The following is a 25,000-nucleotide window of genomic DNA, read 5'->3' on the forward strand; positions in this document are numbered from 1 at the left end:
AAGAGGTGGCAGTGGTGAGACTGTGGTACTATTCAAACATTATTCATATACTGTAGAGCACTTTTACTAATTGGAAAGTGGATCTTTCAGTGCCGTTTCACAAAGGCTGTAAGAGTATGTAAAAGAGTACTCAAATAATAGTATTTCAAATACTCATGAATGCTTTTATGAACTGGCCTAAATATGTTTTACTTAAATTTGCTTTGTAGACAGTCTGCTTGAGTACCAAAGCACACTTCCTCCTTTAAAGTAAACTGATACTCCAATACTTTTTCAAAAAAATAGAGGTACGCTAAATTCGTTGAAGACTATGTTCATTGGGTAAGCGGCCCTAGGATCAGGGATTAAAACTAAATGTTAATTATCTGCAAATTATGTTCCTGTACTTAAGAATTGTTATTGCTTGGTAATCAAAGACAGCCACAATAAAACTTGCCTCCAGGGTGAAACAGACTCTTCTGTGTATTTAGGGCTAGCAGGGATCTCAAGATCCATTCCCCCAAGTGCGTTTGAGGATTTTTTACTAAATCTATGGGCCTGATTTAGATCTTGTCGGTCTTCCAGCCATCCCGTGGTGGTCCCCAGTACTCCGTTAAGTTGACAGTGTCCCACTCGCCGTATTTAGATGTTACGGCAATAGACATAGACCACCGCGGTGACGGTCTTCTGTATTGGCCACCATTAATCCATCGCCGTCAGGCCGGCGGGTTGTTGCCGAGGCAATTTAGATGTTCCTATTGTACTGGGGGTGTCCTGGCAGCTGGGTCCTGACATAGTTGGGCAATGGTGGCATGGAAACAGGTAAGTAGTACTTATTTACATTTCAATTCATATATATGTTGCGTATATGTCAATATGTATATGTAGGTAATGTCTACTGACTATTGTTTTTACATATAGCATGGCACACCAACAACATACACACACCGTTGATTGTACATACACACCCACCACAAAAGCCTACCTTAGAATCTGGCGACAATGGGGTGGCTGAGCGTCATGGTCAAGTAGCAGCAGCACTGCGAGGACGTGGACAATGGTTTTGAAGATGGAGTCGGTGGTGGGACCCTAAAAATTCTGAATTTCCACCTCTTATTCTTTGTTTTCCCCAACCTGAGCTCGGATGTTTCCCAACCACAGTTGCCATGACAGAAAGGCACTTTGTAAGCTGGACGGCAGGAATCTCGCAGGACTCCCTCCAACAGTCGCTTCAGCCTCTGACGCAGTCGACAGATCCTGGTGGAGTCAACGGGACTGTGGCGGTCTTCCCTCCAATGCCCATTCAACATCTAAATCGGGCAGATCGCCAAGGTGGTGGGCGAGATGGCCACCCAAAAAAATGATTCTGGGATCAGTCCCGCCAAGATCTAAATCAGGCCGTATGACTGCCATTAATGTCGATGGGTGACTTGCCAAAACAGATACTGTGTTCCAAGATGTGAAATTCACTCCCTGGTAATGAAGCAGTTTTAAATTCATTCTTACAGTTGGCATTTCTCACTACAGAGGACTTACAAAATAATCTATGTCTGAATGGATGATTGGAAAAACAGTCCAGGGGGATACTTTTATACATGCCAAGTCATTCTGTCTGGTCTGTGGGACATAAGTGTGCAGAAAATAGTATTCCAGGTAAAAATGCTATATATAAACTTTCTCTGAATGACACTTCATAGTGACCAGTTTTACAGGTACTGCTCCACTTACGTCTGAACAAAAAATGAAAAAAGGGACACATATACTTGAAACTTTATGATGTAACCACTGTCAGTATTAATACGGTTCCTACTTTGTTTTCATAGTACATGAAGATGATGGGAGTTCATCCATCCATTCATTTCCTGGCTTGGTTTCTGGAGAGTATCATTATGCTTGCCATCAGCAGCTGCACACTGGTCATCATCCTGAAAGTCAGCGGCATCCTCTTCCAGAGCAATGGCTTTATCCTCTTCATCTTCTTCATTGATTTTGGGATTGCTGTGGTCATGATGAGCTACCTGATCAGTGCCTTTTTCAGTAGTGCCAACACAGCCTGTCTCTGTGCAAGTCTGATTTATATGATCAGCTTTTTACCATACATTGTCCTATTCGTCCTACAGAAACAATTCAGTCTTGTGGCCCAAACATTTGTGGTAAGATTATATTATGTGCTTTGTAACAATCATTTGGCTAGATGTGTGAATAGTTTATATATTCCTTTTCCCAATTAATATCTATATGAAGACTTTATTTTATACACCATTTCTCAGTTTTCAGCAAGTTTAAAAATAAAATGATGAATTCAATCTTTTGTACTGATAAAATAACAATGTTCTGACAAACACAAGGTTAAAAACCATGCACAATTAACAGTTAACTTTTTCAAGTGAGACATATTTTAAGGAAAAAATACAGCTGAGAAAGCTTTACAGCACATAGCTCCTCAGGACAGGCGTTTAGGTGTGAGCTCTCTCTTTAGCATGGTCTCCGACAGAGTCTAATCAGTGCCAGCAAGAGTTAAGAGTTCTTAGTTCTTTGAGTGAGTCCACCTCTTGCACCAGCATTTTGGAGTTTTCTTACAACAGGACTTTCTTCTTTTGTACCTGGAGTCTTCCATGGTCCAGGAAATACTCTGAGGAGTTTGTGATTGAGGTGCCATGTGTATTCTCAGAAATAGCCAGTGACTGGAGAAATTCTTCCAGCCAACCCTAACTAGTTTCTTGTAGTCCCACATTCTTTTGCAGTACTTCTTCTTTGTTTAATTGTAACCTTACCTACCATCCCCTTTTTCAATAAGACCAAACTCTTCTGCCACCAGATAGGCATACCATGAGTTCCTTGGCCACTACCCTATTTATATGAGCTCTCATTCCACTACTCATGATCCAAACAGTTTCTTTCCCCCACTGTGCCCGGAGCTTGATTATCTCGGAGGGTCTTGTGAATAAATAGGAGCAGCTTTTACTGGTTTCTCCAAGTCAAAGGTGGTATCGCTAAGGCTGCCATTTGTTCTGCTAAATGTTCCCGTTCACACCTAGGTAGCTATTAACTGCTGAGTGGTCAATAGTTAACGCCCCGAGTCCTTCCTGAGCTCAGAGGTAGGCCATTACCTTCAAAGCAAGTCGTCAACTCTCCCAGCCAGCAATGTATATTTCAGGTTGGAGATGGGGTGAGTAGTAGACACAGGTTTTAGGCCAGTTCCTGGGCAGGCAGCTCAATTTAATTTTGACAAATTTAAGTTCTCAATAATAAGATTTCACCATTTAATCAGATTGTAAAATTTAAGATAAATACATTTGAAAAACTCTTTGTTAGCATTTGCCCAGGCTTTGATAGAAAACGAAATATTTTACTCACTCCTAGTGTTGTGACATGGAAAAATAACTGAACACCTTGAAACCGGTTTTAGGTCTTCAGTCACTGTGAAGGCACACTTATTTTTTTTATATATATATATTTATATGTATATATATATATGCATGTATATATATATGTGTATGTATATATATATATATATATATATATATATATATATATATATATATATACATATATATATATTATATATATATATATATATATTAGCCACAATGCATTGGACGCATACAGGGTACACTTTGGAGGTTACTTATCGATATGATATAGGTTTTCCTACATAGTCAAATAATTTTATCTTGCCATATGTTACCGTGCTTCCTCTAAACTGAAGCTTAGCAAGAGCAAATTGATGCTCCTGGCAGCCGTATATATTTGTCATATATGTGTGCCACACACACCATGTCACAGATTAGCAGTTTCATTGGGCATGGGTTCTCAATGCCAGCAATATAAGGCCCAAGAAAAGACCTGAGTGACCATGCAGAAAATATGATTTTGCTACAGATATCGTTATGCTACCTGATTCCACACAGGTGACTTCTCTATTGTGAGTTAATGCTTACAGTTGGGCAATGGGACACCTTTTCAACCTAGGACCTTGTGTCCTGGTGCCCTGAAATTCCATATAGAAACTACTGTCTTAGATGCATGTAAACAATTGAGCCACCATTCACACCTCCATGTAAGCAAGCACCCCAACACTCAAACACCTCTTCATTATCTCACACCAGACATGCTAAACATGCCCGGGAACTCGGTTTAGACTGTGTACATTTTCTAGGCCTGAACTTCTCTCTGATACCTCTTTATTTCAGGTTCCTTTATCTTGGTGAAGATTGCCCGTCTTCTCCTGCTCATGTTCTCTAGTCTGTGGTGGCCTTCTTCTTTCCTGCATCGTCAGGTGTCTCTCACAAAACTGATGCAACTGCAGAAGATTCTTTACGTTCACCTCTGCCCAGTGAAGCAGGCCAGTCAGCTAGCCACCTTTCTTCATGCACTGTTGCTACAAGAGGCATGGGTGCTATCCAAAATCCCATGCTTGAGCATGCCATGGAGAGTGGATCCATAGTGTTCTGGCTACAAGGGACCCCACACCTCAGGACGCTTCTCCTCCTTTCGCCTTTGCTTCTGTTACGATCATTTTCTTCTTTGATGATGCCATGTTTTCTCCAGAATGATCCAGTGAGGTCAAGCGACTGTCACATAAAACCCATTTTACTATGACACTGAGAGTTATACTAACATGAATGGGTGTAATTTTGATGCTATACAAAGGGCCATAAAGTTTGATATCTATGACTCTAATAGACTGATATTCTGTTGTTAGCAAGAACATATGAGAAACACATATTCGGAAAAACAACGAGTCACATCATTTTAACTGAGTTTCAAAAAATTGGTGTACGTGCCTCCATTGCTATTGAATTTATTGTCCTGAACTGTTTTAGTCTTTGACTGAATTATTTCTTTTTATGATTATTTTGGCTTGCAAGTGCTTCAGATTTGTCATTTAGCATGGTTAAATCTTTTCAAACTTTAAATATTTGCGTATCATTTTAAATGTTCATATCTAAAATTCTGCTTGAGAAGTCTGTCACAAAATCCATTCTCAAGATTCCCCTTAAAACAAAACCTACGGATACATTACGTTTTTCAACATTTGTGTTCCTTTAAAACAAAAAAATTAGTAGGTATGATAATTAGGTGTGTCAGATGGCTGCGAGCTGAAGTCATTCCTTGAGTTATTCTGGTTTCCCAGAGTGAAACCCATCCCTTTGTAGTCGCCATTGTTCCTGCTCACACTCATAATAAATGCAATTAGCAAGCTCCTCAGGTATAAATCACCAAATGGGGAAAAAACTGATGCAGAATTACCCCCTCTTCCCCACCCAGAAAGAATTACGTGTTTCAGAAAACAAAGGGAGCTGACAGGACATTGATGAGACATGACCACAAGAACTTTGAGAGATCCTTCAGCAGAACATCCATGAGGCAAAAATAGGAACAACAATATTACAAGGAATTATGCTCCCCCTTCTCCCCAGCAAAAATGAACCACAAACACTGACACAATATTATTTTGTTAGTTCACCTGTCTTACTCCTCTTCTTTGTTCTACATGTAGGAATTTTTGGGCCAGGTATTCTTCATCTTGGAGTGGTACAAGTAGAAGAAAAGGAGAAAACTGAGTGCCTTCTTACAATGGGAACTGGAAGAGAGAGCGAATGTCTGTCTCTCCCATTTCTGCAGAAATTGAAAACCTCATGGATGTAACTTTCTTTTGTTTCTCAGGAGATTTCCTTGAGCATGGCATCAGCACCTTCATTTGGCCAGTGCAGCGGTACTCAGTTGCACACCAGCCTAAATTGCAATTATGGCAATTAAAGGGATGGTGGTTCACGTATCAGAGCACCTTAGTCAAACGGCCAGAACGAGACAGCATTGCAATTATCATCATTATCTGAATTTACCCTTCACAGTGAATTCAATGGAAGAAGAGGTTTGATTCCAAAATATTGAATATAATGTCACTGTCCATGTCAGCAACTAAGCTTATGCAAATCCTGATTTCAGAGAAAACCAAAACTCTGATAGTAGCAAAGCAGCCATTTTAATTCGACTGACATGGTGAAGTTCTAACATGGTTTTGACCAAACAAATGTCACACTGGGACTCACCGCTCATTTGAGCCATCTGGATTGGCACCAGTCCTGCCTTGCAGAAAGACCCCAACAACTACAGTTTGGTAGATATCAGCCCACAAAGCCAACTCTATGGTTGGAGTATCCTTGTTTTAAAAGCTCTTCTACAGCCTGTTTGCTACTAACAAGCCCTACTCACAGTTAAATTGCTCTGGACTGCCTACAATTTTAGATGTAAGCCGATGTCAAGCAGATGCAACTAAGAAAGAATTGTTTATCTCCCAGGCCAACAGGTTAGTGGGGTTAACAAGGGACATTTCCCCAAACCAAGATATTGGATAAGGACCAAAGAAGTGGAAGGGATGCTTTCAACTGAACATTTTAGCGCAAACCCCAGGAAGAAATGCTCTGCTCCAAGCCACTGGATGGCAATTAGTTTTGTTAGAAATATTCTGGCCACGCTCGTAGGACCATTCTATGTGCTAGTATTCTGCATTTTTCATTTATAAATATAATCCTTGTTCCAGTCCAGTCCAACATGTCATACCAAATGTTTTGATTCCGTAAAACTAATTTTGTTTGCAGAAAAAGGAACCCCACGACTTTAGAGTGTTTTAGGATCACTTACTTGTGCAACGGATTAAGATGTTAATTTCACTTTGAAAGGTCAGTCTTCTCAAAGCTGATTTGAAGAAGAGCAAGTCAGTTGGAAATATACTGTTCATAATAGATCAGATTTTATTAATATTCTAAATGCTGTAGGGGAGTATAAGTGTCACGCATTTACATTCAATCTTAGTCCACTAAAATTGAGCAAAATTATGTAAATGTAAGCATCTTTGGCCCAGTTTATGTGGCAAAATAGATTACAGATTAGGTAGAAACAATTAATATAAATGGATAGCAAACTCTGATCATTTTAAAACACATTTAGCCAAGTAGTTCTAAAGTGCATGATAAAGTCTCGTGAGAAGCTCCCATGTCAGATTCAGGGCCGGACTGGCCGTAGCGGGCACCGGGCAATCCCCCGGTGCGCCACACGTGTGGGGGCCGGTTTTGGGCCCCTGGGGGCCGTTTTTGCAGCATAGCTGCAAAATCGTCCTTGTAACAAAATCGGCCGAAAACCAGACCTCGCAAAGAGCTCGGCGGCTCCCCAAGACCCGGGGGTGGCGGGAAGGCGGCCGAGCACTTTGCCAGGGCCGGTTTTGGTTCCCAGTCTGGCCCTGATCAGACTGAAATTGCTTTAAAAATGTTTGAGAACTTAATAAGAAGAATGATAAGATAGCAATATGGCCACTTAAACAGTACAGAGGACGCACATAGTTATCTTCCAGGACTTAATGTATGTAGTAGTAATCCTATCTTCAGCATATAGAGGATGGACAAATCTGTGACTTGCACATGACACAAGGGGGCATATTTATGAGAGGCTTGTGCCGCTGGAGTATCACTTTTTTGACGCTTTGGCAGCACAAGCCTCTCAATCATATCTATGATGCCATGCACAGCCAATTTACATGGCCATGCAGGGCCTCGTAGATATCAAGTAAGATACAGAAGCGCAAATCGCTGCGTTGCCTTACTCTGCCCCATGGGCGTTGTGGTGGATTTTCTAAAGCAACACCCATGGATTTTGATGCTGCCCTGGATTTACTTAATCACGTGACCCTGGGGCAGCGCCAAAACCTTACACCTCCCCAGAGCAAGGCATAAGGAGGATACATATTTTTATTTCTACTCGGTTTTTCATTCTGCAGCACACATAAAAAAGGAAAACACCTATCTGGATTCTTTATGTGCAGGAAGGTACACTTTCAAAAAACAATCCTGCATGCAACGCAGACACCTTGCACCATGGTGCAATGGTGCCTGAGTTGGCACTATGCAGCAAATAGTGAGCCAGCACAGTGGGAAAGGACAGGAGTGCACCATGTTCCATAAATGCGGTGCCTTCCTGCCCTTTCACTTTGGAATAGGGCAGTGCAGCAAAAAGCCCTTTTCCCCATAAATGAGGCTAAAGGTTTTTTTGCAGCAGACACAATATTTTTTTGAGGTATATTTCCTTTTATGAGTCTGATAGATGTTTCACTGGTGATGTATACTCTTGTGTTTTTGCTGTCAGTTGTGTCATGTTTGACTGGAGGCCAGTGCTTGTACAACTTATTGGGAAGTAAATGATTACAGTATTGTGTTGCGAATGGTAGGATGAGAGTTGTGTGTGGGATGGTGTGTTCCAAAGTGCTGGACTTAGGGACTCTGGAGGTATTGTGTATTGTTGGCAGTGGTATGTGCAGTTGTTTGTGTATGTCACGTTGCTGGAGCGGACATTGGTGTTTGTGGATTTCAGGATATATATTTTATTGGAGGGTTTGTGGGCAGTAACGTATTGAGAGAGTTTTGAAATATGGTGTGCAAGAGGGCTGGTAAGAAGGGTTGTGAGTTGTGTCGGTATTGTATCGTTGGTGTAGCAGAAGTAAAGAAAATATAGCGTGTGTGGTCTGGTGTGTAGTAGTGGTGAAGGGGAAATGCACATCCAATTAAACATCTTATGTGTGTTGAATGAAATGCTTTTATATGTTGTTGAAGGAGACATGACAGGCTTTGGGTTATAAACTGTACATTATATGAATTACAATATTAGTACATAATTTTTGTTGGAAGTGATCTTAGAAGTCGAATGTGCATGGTTTTGCGGTGGACGTGTTTTGAATTGTGTAGTTTGATTTTGTATGTTTAGTTGTGGACAAATGATGACTTGTATGTGTGCTGTGTTAAATGGTGTGTTCTAGGTGATTAATATTCTCTGATGGCATATCTGGTGTGGTGTTTGTGAGGTGTGGTGTGTGCTGAATGAGGTGGAAAATGAAAGGTAGTGCGAGGAGTCAGCATTTGTTGTTGATGTAAGCGGAAAGTGTTAGAGTGGGTCTGAAAGATGCTTTTGACATCGTAACTACTCAATTAAGGGAATGCACATGCGGACTTCTATCACATCAGCTTAACAGTGCACGGAATACTAAAACAGCTGCACTAAAAAAGAAATACATCTGAAATGTCTTTCCATGACGGGTTGAGAGCCCGCGTTTTATGTCTAAAAGCACAAGCACTGCACACAGAGCCTCTGAGAAGGTCTTTTGTCTCCTGTGTGGGGTATTTATTGCACCACACAAATCAGTTTCTATCTCCCGTTCATAAATTCCTTTTATGCGTTTTCTGAGTGAAACATTTTATTCCATCTTAGATATTCATAGGATTTGTAGTTAACCCTGCGGCTCTTTTGTACAAACCCACTAGCTCATGATATACTTCACTGTATCTGTTTTGCATAATCATTGTGTGTGCTTTGTTTTTTTTGTTGCTTCCGCTGCAGTGCCTTCTGTCTACAACTGCATTTGGCCAAGGCATTTTCTTGATTACTTTTTTTGAAGGACAAGGAACAGGTAAGATAAACGATGTGCGCATCATTTTAATGAATATATTATGGAACATCTATTTTTTAACAGTAAAAAGTTCAGCTCTTTTTGTCTTTGGGGTGTTATATGAATTTAACTGAAATCTCAAATACAAAACTGCTCTGATCAAATGAATGAACACAGATGCACAGTTTGTTCAAAACGGCTTCATGTAATTCAACTCATTGAAATAACTGCTGTAATCAATTAACTGAATGCGTACACGCAATCAGTACGAGAAACGCTGCATAGGCCTCCACTTGCATACATGCTAGCGCATATAATGATACCACTTAGCATGCTCCTGACTCACATAACTTCAGAAAAAGAGAAACAGTCATGTATGGTGGATGTCTGTCTTTATATCAGGAAATTGTGGACGTTAGTAACATTACCACTTTTCAAAAATGTTGCATGTTCAGTATTTTCCTTTATTAGTGATCTCCAGGCCGCATTGGTTCCAACTTCCAAACTATCTGAGTTCCATTAATCTCGGCCCTGCCACACCCTACTCCCATACACTCCACATGGTCCACATATATGACACATATGAAAACCATCTAACAACTTCCCCCTTCTCAGACATGCCTTCTTCTCTCTCCCCCCCCCCCATTTGGTTGTACCTACCAGTGCACTTGGGAGCACAAATCATGCCCATTGCGACCCTGTGGCACGTTCTGTAATACAGCCCCAGATCTTTCTCATCGACAATGCCAACTGATAATCTGAGCTTACTTGACAGACCTTATGTTGTCTTCTCCACTCTCAATGATAAACTGGATATTCTAATCAAATATCCAAATGCGGGTGTTTCTCCCTCCCCTTGATAGGAGGTAATCCCTCACCCAGTTACCCTATACACTACTCATCCTCACTAAGCTTAGGAGTCCTACTTCTAACTGACTTGACTACATAATGCCCGATCTCAACCTTTGCAATGGATCATTTAAACCTCGAACACCACGCTATTCCACCAACATTGATTCTCCAAAGTACCTTCCCAGCAGAAATCATGATCAGATCCTTTCTCTCTTTGCATGTTTCAAGAAGATGCGCAGTCATGGGGTTTTGGTCTGCCGAGTTTTGAGGTGTATTTATTCAGGGATGAGAAGTCAGAATAACCCATATGGTCTGATAAGAAAACAGAAGAACCAAGACAGTCATCTGGGTCTGGCTTGAAAGGGCATCCAGATCTGTCACCCTTGATGCAAGGAAGAAAAACATATACTAGGAACTTAACTTCTAAGGGAATAAAATATGTCGCTCACCCATGTTTTTCTAGCACAGATGTTTTCAATACTGCAGGTTGTGTTGCTCAGCACAGGCCTGGGGCTTACCGTACCACCCGTTTGGAACTGTTTGCTGTGAGGTTCCGCCTAACCTGTCATCATATCCCAAAGGCCTCCCCACTTTTTTCAACGGTGTTGGGCAATTTGTCTCTTACGGCAAACTGTCCTTAGGCTCACTGTACAAAGGCATGCATTACCTGTGTTAGGAGCAAGGGTATGAGGCAAGACTGCTCCCCCCAGCTTACTGTGTGTCTTGTTGAGGAGACAGTATACAAAGTGAATAGATAAGATGATTGATAAGAAAAAATCAGTCATGAATTAAGTCAAAACAGACAGCACCCAAGTGCATAACAATGGTGAGCTGGAAAGGATACCATCCTCCTTCTTCGGGCCAAGAAAGCTGCAGAGACGGGCAACAACTCTCCCTGGCATCACAGTGGGCAAAACAGAAACAAAACCACATGCAAAAGCAGATAGTGGATCCTACCTCACAGAAGACACTTCACTGGGAATGTGCAATTACAACTACTCTCACATACGTGGTGACAAGTCAGCAAATCTGCCTCAAATGCAGGGGAAATACATTCAATTCAATCTCGGCACACATTATAAGTACTTCCCATTAGCCATCAAAGCAAAATAAAATGCTTGAGCATCACCTGGAAAGCTTCCCACCCTCACTCCCCTAACTACCTGCCAGACTTGTTAACCTCCAAAATATTGACAAGAAACCTGCATTCTGGTTTGTAGATTGTATTTATTTCATCAGATGCAGTCTAGTCTTGCACTGCCAAGCCGAAGGTTTACTCGTTTTAATGTTGTCTTCATATCCTGTTGTTGGAATATTTGCCTGATTACCATCTTCCCATGTTTCAATCTTATCTTAAGTTCAACGTTTTGCTGATCCTATCTGATTTTTGATAAATCACTAAAATGAAGTAGCAAATCCACATCATGTGATTTATTCAGATTAATTGTGCAACAAATGTATTCCTTAAAGTATGTCATCTACTTTAACTTGCACTGGTATGACTGTGCACACAACTCAGACTCCTGGCTTGCCTCCTTTCTGAGTGAAAAACACACTGCACTGTGCCATCTCACATCATAGGCTCAATCCTCACTCTCATTCTATCTTAAATGGCGTTCCCGAGTAAAAGTCTATAGCTCTGGATTTGTCCAAACAATGATCAAATCATGTTCAGAAAGCAACCAGCTAAGCTCTTTGTGCAACTCAATTTTATTTCAGATAATCAATGACGTGGAACCCAAAAAGGAAAAGGGTAGCAAACACAAAACCTCTGACTAAAGGTTTACTTCTAAACAAAATAATTGATAAAAAAAAGAATTGGTGCGCATTTGGCACCAAAACCCAATTTCATCTAACACAGGTTATCACATTCCTTCTGTAAGAGCTTAAAAGAAGAAGATATTAAACACCCCATTGTCTTTTATATTATTAAAGCTTGCCCCAACCTGAAGTAGGGACAAAATGCTGTTTGAAGTATTAAAACAATTCACAAGCATCACCCCAATTAAACAATTATCAGACCATCACCGAAGCACAAAGAGTTTTCGAAGAAGGCTCAAACACTCTGACATCTTCTTCTCTCCCAATCACACCCTTAACCCTTCTAAAGAAGACCTTTTCTATCTGGTTAGGGTTTGATGTCCAACCGTTCATTGTGATAAGATAAGAATTATGTTTAGACTCTGTCTGTCCAGCTACTTGACAGATCCTCTCTGGGCTTCACTTGAAAAAACAGTCAATTGATACAGTGATAATTACTGGATAATACTTGCTAACACCTCCCTAGGTTAATTCCCAGATTGCCTGCAGGTTGGCTGCAATAATTGTCTCCTTGAAAAGGGGAGAGTATGTCATCTCACAGCTAGACAGCCGACTTTGGAGCCGGGAAACCAAGGTTCGAGCCTCGTGGTTGACTCCACATCCTGTGATTCAGGGCAAATCACTTAATCTCCCCGTGCCTGCCAAACATTTTTTTTTAAATTGAATGTGTCCTTGTGTAACGTAACTGGTGCTCTTGTAAAGCGCTGCAATACCTTCGGGTCGTGTTTGCGCTATATAGATCTGCAACAAACAAAAAAAGGCTCTTACAGCAGTGATTACCTTAAAAACTGTATGCCAAAAAAAAGCTGATAGAGCAAAATGGGAGACCAAAACAATATTGAGGAAGTTCATCCTGTATTCATTGGTCTTTACACCCAGAACCCAGAAGTAGCTGCGAAGATGTTTTTTTTCCATCCAAAAGAGATGATGGACAATATTGCCTGTGGCATGTGTTTATGTTTTATTTCATATGGGTATATTTTCCACTCCTTAGTTTTGTTCTCTCATATCTGCCATTTCGGCACATCAAAGAAATATGCATTAAGTGTTGATAAATAGACTTTACTGCTGGAAAAGAAGGGCGGAGGCCAGTGCTACTGCATCTGTCACCTCATTGTGCTTTAAGCATGATACTGTTGAAACTTGAGGCATGGCAAGGTTGTGCGCCCATGGATCTCACTTGTTTCTCACTTGTGTCTTCTTTCCACAGGGATTCAGTGGAGTAACCTATATCAACCCCTGGAGGAGGCAGGGGCCATGAACTTTGGATGGGCATCTGGGATGATGTTTATCGACTCAGTTATATATTTTGTGGCTGGCTGGTATTTTTCCAATGTAATTCCCGGTAAGAACTTTTTTTGTATATATGCATATCTTTTTTTAAGCTATATCATACTACGCAATATACTGTGACATCCTTTTTACTTTTGTGACAACTCTTGCCTTTTCTACTTTTTTGTCACTTAAATTTGAAAGATAATATTCAAAACTTTTTTTTATAAATAAAGTTTAGTGTCTACAGCTGAACTGGCACAGTAAAGCACACAGACAAAAAGATAAAGCCCACTTACCCCCTGCCCGACATGCACTGAACATAGGGGCATATCAACAACAACCGGCGATAATTATCGCTAAGCGCACTTAGCGCTAGGGTAATTATCGCGGCTAGCGTTGATTTTTATCGCTGAGATAGCGTGCTATTAGCAACGCTTATCTCAATAGCGATAAAAATCCTCACGCTAAGTGGCTAACGTGAGATTATCGCTGGAAACCCAGCGATAATCTCACGTTAGCTTGTTGATAGGGACAGACAAACTTAGCCATGATATCCTCCTTCCATAGGATATCATGGCTAAGTCAGAAAAATACCAGACGTAAAAAAGCAGCGTTAACCGCGGTTAGCACTGCTTTTTTTTGTCTCTAACAGGGTTAGCGACATTCTTGTTAATAGGAGAAATGTCGCTTAGCGACATTTCTCCTATTATTTTAGTCTGGAACGCCCCCTTTGCATCTCATTAGAGATGCAAGGGGAAGCGTAGAGTAAAAGGGTGCTAACATGCGAATTTGCATGTTAGCACCCTGTTGTTGATAGGGTGCTAGTTTTATCTCTGCTCTTTTGGCTTTTAAAGCCAAAAAAGCAGAGATAAAGCCCTTGTTGATATGCCCCTTTGTTTTCATTGCCTGAGTTTATCAGCTTTTAAGACTCTGGTGAACACGGCCATTCAACAGATATATCCACTTGGAGGAGGAAGCTCCGACAATACCTACCTGTTGTAAAAAATGGCTGTAGGACGACCTCAAGTGACGTCATGTAATGCTTGCTAGGGTAGAACAATAGAGGAGTGCCATACCATATCCACCAACAGCTGGCGTGATGGTAGACAGCCAATAGGCATTGCTGCTGGACGAAGTTACACGGCATCTTGGGTAAAATCTCCTTCAAGCATGTCCAGGTTTCTCCTCAGTGAACGTTATCCTGGTCTTTCTGTAATGATGAGCTGTGCTAATGCCTTTGGGTTCCGAATTGGCATGCACTGCTGACATAGTAAATCCCTGCAGATCTTATCAATGTATTTTTTTAACCTATGATCATGCATTAATTTGTGGCTTTTGGGTAGCATCTACGTGTTGCCTTCTACTGTCTTTGTGCACTCACAGCACATGTGATGTTATCAATTTGCTACGTGAGACTTATTGCTACTTGTGAATCAAACTGTAAATTGCGCCACGTGTAACATATTTATTCATAACCTTTGACTCATTTGGGCTAGAAACAATAATTTTGTGGAAAGTACGTAATTATGTGGTAAACACCACATAGAATTGCATAATCCCAGTGGCCGCCCTTATCTTATCTTAACTACAGCGTTCGAATGGATTGTGATTGCCAGACGTTAATGCTAAATTGCAGTTCTAGTGAGTCGTTGCTGGTTGGCAACATGTCATTTTTCACATTATTTATATTATCATCTAATGACTCCCTTTATATAGCTTTCAAAACTATTTCTTATTTGACATTCTGTGGCCTTCATATGTAGGTGCCATTCCTGGCACAATCACTTATAGAGTATTATACAGCTGTCCACTAGCCAGTGTGAATTGGTTGACGTGTGCTCTCCGTTCCTAGTGCAACTCTTTGGTCTTGTGCATCTTTCCATCTTTTGCCCCTGCTAATATTTTATGCAGTGTGTCCTAAGCAGTACAACCACAAGATGGATACAGAAGCAGAAGAGGGAGAGGCATGTATGCACCTTCCAATCTTCTTCATCACTGACATGCTTGTGCACAAGGCCACGTCCACAGCAAAATGGCTGGCACACTCCTCCAGTACAACACCAAACCATCATTCAAAAAGCACCCTGGAAATATTTAATCACTCCATTATACATATGAGCCAGGGCTGCCACGAACATAATAAATGTTCATTATTGCTATGGCATAACACCAGTGGTGCAAATTCAATATGTAAATGATATAATTCAGTACAATACACTACACATGAGCCAAATACAGGGATATTGTTAACTACAGATGAGTTAAGTAATATGAAATTGTTAAGGGGTATATACAGAGTCACCCACTGAGGGACTGTACATTATGGGTACAGTCTGCAAAGGTGTTGAGTTGTGGTTACATAGAAACTAAGACTATGTCTGAAGGTCCCAGAATTGTGTAACCTGTGAATGTTTAGTGTGTCTATTTGGATAATATTAATACGAAGAATACTACGTGGCACATGCATGTAGGAGTTAAGGAGAAGAGAGTAGACCTGGGTGAAATTTCAAGTAAACGCAAGTAGATGATGGGCGGAGCGTTAAAACCTTCTAGACACTCACCCCAGTCACAGATCTGGGTTGAATCCATCATCATTCTTTAGCTCACTTCGCCACCCCAGTTCAGACCCCGCTATATGCAGACCAGTCTTGACTCTGTGCCTCATGGGAACAGTCCAGCCCGAACTGCCAAGCCAGGTCTTCCCTGGACAGGAAATAAGCATCCTGGGACCGTTTTTGGGGTAACACCCCTCATCAGCCAGGCTAGCTTGAATCCAGTGGTAAAATGAGCAAGGGACCCACGTGTGGGCATACCCTGCCAATTTAGAGCAAACAAAGCAAACACAAGGAGATGATGGGCAGAGCGCTGTAACCAAGTGTGCCAGTGTAATTGATATAATGTAAGGAATTTTGCGCTATGCAAAATTAATCAAATTATGGCATTATATCATGTCACTTAATTACGCATTGTTTTCAGTAAAATGTTTACACAAACATGCAATTTTTGAGAAATTTTTACCACAAACTCACGACAACAACAGAATACTAGCTGTTGTTGTTGACAACGCTTTTTTTGTTACTATTTTGCTTTTCTATTTTTCTTAGCATGAAATGCGTCCTCGCATCAAAAATTGAAGCAAGAAATCATTTTGCACTAAAATATAGTGCCAAATGACTGATTTCCATTTTACGTAATTACACGTAATTTTGTTGCAATTGTGTTTAATTATTGGAAAGCAAATTATGAGTTCATTGCACACCCCGAGAAGACTGATAGGAGGCAGGGAAGTGACTGGATGGCTTAGCAGCGGCGGCCTGCAAAGGTAGGCGCGGTGAGGCAGGACGGAGGCGGGGCAGGGGGTCAGGGGGAGTTGACTGAATAGGTATAATTAATTAAATAAATAATATCTATTCCGTAGTCTGTCGACCTCCCCCCTGCTTAGTGGGGCAGTAATATGAGTAGAGAGCATTTAGGTGATTCAGTATCGGCAGAACGCACAATAGCACTTACTATGTGTATGATGCTGTGAGTACTCATGTCAGACACAAATGTGCAAAAAGTCATTGTAGAAAACTAAAAGATGTTGAATGAAGATGAAGGGAGTTTGGCTGCGTCGCTGCATGCCTTAAACATATCACCAGAAAAACAGCCAGAGAAATGCAAAACAGGGAGAATTCTGTGTGGCATACACAGACTCTGCATTTTATGCCTAATTTCTGCCCAGAATAGGCAGAAAATGAAGTATGTTACAGCACCCTGGAAATGTCACCTCTTCTGGCCTAGAGCAGTGCTTAATTTGAGCTGGCGGTTTCTGATATTCGGTGCCGACACCTATGACAGTCGACCACATGGTGACACTGTTTGTCAAATTTAGAGATGAGCACAATAACTGTTGTTTATGAATTCAATATATATTAAAAATGACGAATTCCTGCTGCCCAACCAAATTCTTATAGCTTTGGGGCCTGAAAAGTCTGAATCGTCACACTTTTAGAAGTGTGAGCGTTAGTAGTTGTGTTGATACTGTCATTTGCAGTGCTGGCAGGAGAAATCGGTGGCGTAAGCAGAAGTGGCATCCTGAGGAGGGCCCTTGCACTTATTTGTTTACAAGTTCAGCTGCGGCCCTGAGTATGACCAAGCTGCGGTACAACGTGGAATCTGAAAACATTGACGGTTTTTGTGAATGTTTAATCTTGTTTTGTTTATACATACGTTTATGCCAAACTTGATTCATACATGCTTTCGATTAATTATGAACTTGCACAGACCTGCTTTCGTGATTGGACACATTGTACCATATCATTTTTATTTCAGACAAAATAACTCAAATAAATTTGTAGGAGATCAGGGGTGTCACCTGAATCCACCCCTCAAAATCTACCCTCTATGGTAAGTCCTTAAAAATGAGGTTGTTCCAGAGAGAGGGACGAGTGATGCCTTCGAGCCAGCTGGGGTAAAGAGTCCCTTGGGACTACCCGTGCCTCTTTTGAATCAGATATTTTAAAGAAATTTTTGAAGACATAATGCTTTTATTTGATAATACATCCACTTTTTTCTTAGGCATCAGTGTAACCCAGGCTCACATTGTTTAATGCCAAGAACAGAAATACTGTTGTTAAAAATGAGGGTCTATAGTTGGCAGGTTTGTACCCTGTCCAAGTAGGGAAACTTCCTTCTAGTCAGGATAAAGGAGTTACGCACCCATAATAACCCCTACTCACCCCCTTTGTAGCTTGGCATGAGCAGTCCAGTCAGGCTTATCTCAGAGGCAATGCGAAAATCATTTGTATATAACACACAGTGACATAGTGAAAACACTACAAATGGACAACACACCAGTTTAGTAAAATAAAGAAACATTATCTAAACAAAGCAAGACCAAAATCATGAAAATCCAGCACACTGATATCAAAATATGACTTTTAAAAGGTAAAAACAGTTTTGTCCATTGAAAAGCACAAAGTACTTTGGATGCGCCAAAATTACTGGCACAGGGGAGGTGATGCATTTGTTCCTAATGCACAGGGAAGGTGATGTGTTGGTTCCTTGTTCCAGGGGAGTGATGCGTCGGTTTCTTACTGCAACGGGAGGTGGCCATTGGTTTCTTACTGAAAGCCCAGTATTGATGTAGATTTGGCATACAGGTGCGATGTGTGAGAAAATCCAGGTGCTATGGGTCGATGCAGTTGCGATTTCTGCAGCTGCAGACTGGTTGTGCGTCCATTTTTCCAGCAGGGCTTGCGTCGGAGTTACAGCGGCAGTATTTAACTTTGGAGACTCCGTGCTCGGGACTCGGGCTACTGTGGTTTCTTCAGAAGCTGACAGGTGCTGCATCAATATTTTTGGATGCACCACGGTGATGCGTGTGTTTTTTACCCACATGGCAGCTTGTGGATGGAAACACAGCACTGGAAGGACAATGCATGGATTTTCAGCAACAGGAGCAGCAAAACGACCTCCAAGGGCCTAGAACTGGAGTTGACACCACAAAGCAGGTCAGAACTCCCAGGAGTGGAGTTTAGGGATGCTGCAGGTGAAGTATTTGTGTCCCTGAGACTTTTTAACAGGAGGCAAGCTCTACTTCAAGCCCTTAGAGAATCTTCTTAAGCAGGATACAAAAGCAAGTACAAGCCCAATCCTTTCCACTGCCCAAAGACAGAAGCAGCAACTGCAGACAAACTCAGCAAAGCAATACACAGCAAAGGGGCAGTACTACTCCTGGCAGCTCTTCAGCTCTTCTTCTTGGCAGGGTCCTCTTAATCTAGAAGTGCTATAAAGTTCTGAGGTCAGAGCTCCCCTACTTATACTGCTTTCAGCCTTTGAAATATGCAGGTTAAAAGAAAGTCTCTGTGCCTTAGTAGAACCAGCTCTGTCCTCCCTGGTTTAGCCACACTGCAGGAGGTGGAGACAGCATTGTGAAAGGCAGAAACAGCCCTATTCAGGTGCAGGTAACAACTCCTCCCACCACTCTAGCTCATGGAGACTCATCAGGATATGAGAGCACACATCAACTGCCTTTTTGTGACTGTTTAGAGTGAATGCACAAACAGCCACTGTCAGTCTAAACCAGATGTTGATTCCCCAGGCAGGCAGAGACACAGAATGTTTAAACAAGAAAACAATCATTTTCTAAAAGTGGCATTTTCAAACACACAATTTAAAAACCACATTCACTAAAAGATGTAACTTACACATTTCTATCTGTTCCCAATTGAAAGTTACTCTTGTAAAATGTTACCAGGCAGCTCCAATGATAACCTATAGGAGGGCTAGTGCAAATTGGCGGGTATTTCACTATCAGGACATGTAAAACACACCAGTACATGTCCTACCTTTCACATACACTGCACCCTGCCCATTGGGGTACCTTGGGCCTATCTGACGGGTGCCTTAAATGTAGTAAAAGGGAAGTTTAGGGCCTGGCAAGTGGGTGCACTTCCCAAGTCGACATGGCATTTTAAAACTGCTCACGCAGACACTGCATTGGCAGGTGTGAGACATGTTTGCAGGGCAACTCATGTGGGTGGCACAACCAGGGCTGCAGGCCCACTGGTAGCATTGGATTTGCAGGCCCCGGGCACACACAGTGCACTTTACTAGGGACTTACCAGTAAATCAAATATGCCAATCATGGATAACCAATCAGAACTGTAATTTAGACAGAGAGCATATGCACTTTAACACTGATCAGCAGGGGTAAAGTACCCAGAGTCCTAAAACCAACAAAAACCAGGTCAGCGAAATAGGAGGCAAAAGGCAAAAGGTTTGGGGACAAACCTACAAAAAAGGCAGGTCCAACAACTGTTGTTTCATACAGTTCCTGGGCCTCTGCCCTGGGATAACTGAGAATGGTTCCTCCTGCAGCTAATCTTGAATCAATGCATTGCCAATGTCTTCCTTCTGCCTGTGCGCTTATTATAATGGGCATGGACTGAGTTCTATATCTTGGTTAGATGTGTCACCTTAGTATCCATGCTCGATTAGAGTTGAGGTTCACACCGCAGATTGTCCACTTGGAGCGCTAGTAACTTCTTTCACCCACTGTGCAGTCTACAGTTACTTTACAGAAATCCTTTAGAACCTTTGCACCCATAGAGACCTGTCGGCCGAGGTGATGATGAAGATAATGTCTGACTGTACACATTCTCCAAAGTCCCCAAACTACTGCATCTACTAAATGGTGCAGAATAAATGTCCACTTTCAGATATATAGATGCAGGTCTGCACTTCTAAGAAACACCGATGAATGGTCAACCCCCGGCTCTGATTCTCTGAAGCTTCCTGCTGCCTTGCCAGCATCATGAAAATCCACAAAGGCAGCAGCAGGAGGAAAAGGGGCAGCATGCACCTACCTGAGACAGTATTTGACACAATGAAGTACTGGGTATTTTAGTCCCAGCGGTGCAGGGGCACACACCCTATGACTTCTGGGTTCACCCTGTTCCAGACCTACAGAAACACAGAGTCTTCTGGGTCAAGTCAAAGATCGTTTATTGGCTGCAGACCAATTACAGGTATCCTAGAAGTACAACAGCGTGTATGTTCTCAGGAGACTGCTGAAAATCATAGAAACGGACTTCCTCTTAAATACGCTTTTCCCTGCCTCAAGCATACATTCCTAGGTTTTATGATACGGTAATAAACAAGTGTACATTACAAAGAAAAAGGCAGAGTCATGATGACCATCCCACATTCCAGTTCGGCCAGCCCACAATGATTTACACAGTAAGGTTCAGATCCCGCATTTGATATCAATAGACCCCCCAATAAACATGAGCATCTCCTGTTTTGGGAAACAAGTCATAAAGCAGGAACAGTCAGGTGTGAAAGAGATTAGCCGGAGGCTCGTGTAGAATGAAAGGGTTTTATGATGGGTCAAGCCCTGATGCTAATCACAGGTGGACGGAGGAAGGGGAGCTCGTGAGACCAGTTTGACCTGGGGCAGCAGAGCCAGCTGCCCAGGTCACAGAAGAGTCAAGGAAAGGCACATGCATTGCAAGGCCCGTAGTTGCTTCATTATAGCCTATGTGAGGGCAATGACAAGATGGCCACCGCTTCCAAAATGGAACCCGCGTAGTAACGTGAAACAACGTGTACACAATGCATTCATAGCTAGAACGATATATAAAGCACTCGTACATGCCACATTAACCATTTGCGGTTTGCTGATACCAAGATAGACGGGGGTAGGACCCTGTCCCCTACGCGGTCCCGAATATTAAAGTACGACAGACCCTCCTTTTGCCCTTACATAGGCAATCACTATACTCATCTTAATCCGAGTCTAGGTCAATGTTCACGAAGTCATGGAGATGTTGCTGTAGCATCATCCTATTACTTAGCTCGTCCCTCGATACAGGTTTCCTTACACATAAGGTAGCACAGAGGCCACATATCGCAGGAGCACACTGTATGCACAGACAGAACAGGAAAAGAATGGCTAAGATCATTCCAATGACCATCAGAACTTTCCAACCCCAGGCAGATATCAGTTCCCAGAACCACCCCACCAGTGACCAGTCTCCCTTATCCACGTGTATGGATTCAGATATTTTATGGAGTTTGGAGATGGCTTGATAGACTGTTGGAGCGTTATCTGGTATGAAAATGCAACAACTGGATTGGATAACCTTACATACCCCACCACGGTCTGCAAGAATAACGTCTAGAACCATGCGGTTCTGCAAAGTCATAAGGCGATCCGCTTGGAGCTCAGCTGTCAGATTACCAAGGGCACCAGCCGTTACATTAATGGTGGATTCAACCACACGTGTCAGTTGTCTCAGGTTCCTACTATTCACCATAGGTCCCCAAAATGGCAGGAAACCCAAGAAGAAGTCTCCCGCTTCCTGACCGGCAGTATCCTCCTTACTAATCACACCTCTCACAACTCTAGTCTTGTAATAATCAGAGGCGGCAGTAAATGTAGGCGGTAGCAAGTTCGCAATATAACATGTGCCCGAGAAGTCAGGGGGCAACCATGTATATGCTCGGTCATTGCAGATGAAATATGTGCCCTTGGCAGCCAAAAACGCAGGGGAAAACTGTGACGGAAAAGTGTACGTTTCAGTACAGTCACTTCTTCCCAGTTGAGCTCTTGGATTCTGACCATTACCCTGTAAGCAGAACCGACCCATGTGGGGTACGACCCAGATTGGGGATGAGATTTTTCGCTGTCTTTCACCCAGACTAATACTATAACCCGTCGCGTTCCATCCTACATAAGGTCTCAATTCTTCTTTGGGAATGGATGAGTATGCATCAATATCCCTGCTCATATCGGCAACTTCTTTCATCAAAGCCTTATTATTGGTGATAGGTCTGATGGAACGCGGTTGGCGAGGGGAGTACGTATCTAGAGCATAGAGAAACATGGTCTGGAATGCCCATGACGATCCATTGAAACTAAATGGCAGCACCAAATAGGGAATACCCTTGTTAATGGTATGTGGCATTAACCCACACACCCAGCAATTGGTCGTATTCATGACTAGTTGGTGGTGGTGCAAAAGCTGGATAAACGAGTTATTTACAAACTCTGATCGTCTGGTCTGTTCGTGCTCAGGCAGAGGGTGAAAAGAGTGAGAGGAGGCAGTAGAAAGAGGTATAGGCTGTACAGTGGGCGCAATGGTCTTTTGGGAGGAGAAAAACACAAATCCTATGATGAACATTATTATACTACACAGTGTAAAAAGGCACGAAAATACAAAACATTTACTTTTTACAATTCTACACATCCTTGCTTTAGAGTTCATTTCCTCAACGGGTCCCTCCATCTTAAAAAACTCCATCCTCTAAACGGGCCGCTCGCGGCGGATGAGATTCTTCTGCTAAGGAGTACGCCTGTCAGTCCAGGGAAACGCCCTAGACCAACCAGAACCGTTGACCTAACGTCTTCGGCCTGTACCCCAAAGTCTTGGCACCGCGACCCTGCGGCTGAACCCGGATGGTGGTTCGAAAAACAAAAATCAAGAAAGTCCTTCAGATGGGAGAGTTTAAAATGTCAAAAAGGAAATAGTAAGGAAATCTTTATTTGTCCATCGGCCTTGGTCTCAAATTATAGCGGAGACGGCCAGGTGCTGTTTGGTCTTGGAACAAAAGTTCAGGCTCTGTGGTGTCCAGTCGATTTGATGGTGGCACAGCTTCTTGCAGAATATTGTCACTCTCTTGGTCTGAAGCTGTGTCTCTTATGCGTGCGTCACTGAATGGTACAAAACGAGGTACAGTGTCTGCCTCAGAGTCGGCGATACCCTCCTGGACCCACTGGTCGTATGGCAGAGGCAAGGGGACTACTTTGCAGTGGGTGCCATGGATCCAGTGTTTCTTCCCCTTTACTCGCACCGCTGATCTTGTTGATAGAAGCACAAGGTGAGGGCCGATCCAGCGAGGCTCGTCGTTGCTCTTGCGCTGGAAGTTTCGGACCAGCACCCACGTACCAGGGTTGATAGGGTGTCCAGGAGTTTCAGAAGCTTGAGGAAGAGTATCATGTACCTGTTGGTGCAAAACACGCAGTTTAACAGTCAAATCATACAGGTAATCGAGTAGTACTGGATGCTCAATCTCACTAAATTTTGCCGGTCGTGGCACGCCCCATACATTAGCCGGGCGGCCAAAAACGACCTCGTAAGGACTAAGTCCCACTCGTGAGTGTACGGTCATTCTGGTGGACAGGAGTGCTAAAGGCAGAGCGTCAGGCCATTTAAGACCGGTGCTCGCCTGGATTTTGGCCAGCTTGAGCTTTAAGGCTCCATTGTAGCGTTCTACTAATCCAGCTGATTGGGGGTGATTTGCGGCGTGGAACTTTTGCTGGATGCCTAAACCTTCACATACATTCTTCATCACTTTACCCACAAACTCACTTCCATTATCACACCACACCATTCTTGGCATCCCAAACCTAGGAAAGAACTCTTTCACAAGGGCTTTGGCTGTGGACAAGGCAGTGTTATCTTTCAGAGGATAAGCCTCTATCCATTTCGAGAAAGCACAAACAACCACCAGTACATATTTCAGGTTGTTGCATCTTTCCATGTGGATAAAGTCCAACTGCAAAACTTCGAATGGACATGATGGGGGTGCAAAGTGACCAGCTGGAGTTGGGGTTCCCCTACCAGGGTTGTACTTCAAGCATACCATGCAATTCTTGACCACATTCTCTGCACACTTGGGAATTCCAGCATTCTGCCATACTGGAGCCAACAACTTGCAAATACCTTTCGTACTGATGTGTGCCATTCCATGTGCCATAGTAACCACTGGGAGCACATATGCGTCAGGTAACAACCATCGCCTATGTTCTGTCAGATCAATCCAACAACCATTCTCATCCAACTTACCCATACTTTCTCTCCACTTGCTTAATTCTTTCTCTGTAGCTTCAGCTTGAAGCGACTTCACACTCTCTATTGTGTTTTCACACATCCCAACATCGTCAACCCATCTTGCGGGGCCTGCAACATACATTCTAGTCTTTACATTCTGTGCTGTTTCCTTTGCGGTCTCATCAGCAAACGCATTCCCACGTCCAACATCATCTGTGATTTTCCTGTGCGCACTGCATTTCATGATCGCAACTTGCAACGGTAGGGTCAGTGACTCAAGGAGATCATTCACCAACTTGCCATTCTGAATTTTAGC

At 42.5% G+C, this 25,000-nt stretch overlaps 1 protein-coding gene across 1 annotated transcript in view; it reads left to right on the forward strand.

Annotated features, from left to right (window-relative positions):
* The window catches only part of ABCA13 (ATP binding cassette subfamily A member 13), a 2,655,493-nt gene that overhangs the window by 1,048,454 nt on the left and 1,582,039 nt on the right, over positions 1 to 25,000 (forward strand). Inside the window, exons 28-30 of the mRNA XM_085606362.1 lie at positions 1,803 to 2,132; positions 9,367 to 9,436; positions 13,299 to 13,433. Coding sequence (XP_085462488.1) covers positions 1,803 to 2,132; positions 9,367 to 9,436; positions 13,299 to 13,433 — 535 coding nt within the window. The remainder of the gene's footprint in view (positions 1 to 1,802; positions 2,133 to 9,366; positions 9,437 to 13,298; positions 13,434 to 25,000) is intronic.

Source organism: Triturus cristatus, chromosome 5_2, assembly GCF_964204655.1.
Source record: "Triturus cristatus chromosome 5_2, aTriCri1.1, whole genome shotgun sequence".
NCBI classification, from domain to species: domain Eukaryota; kingdom Metazoa; phylum Chordata; class Amphibia; order Caudata; family Salamandridae; genus Triturus; species Triturus cristatus.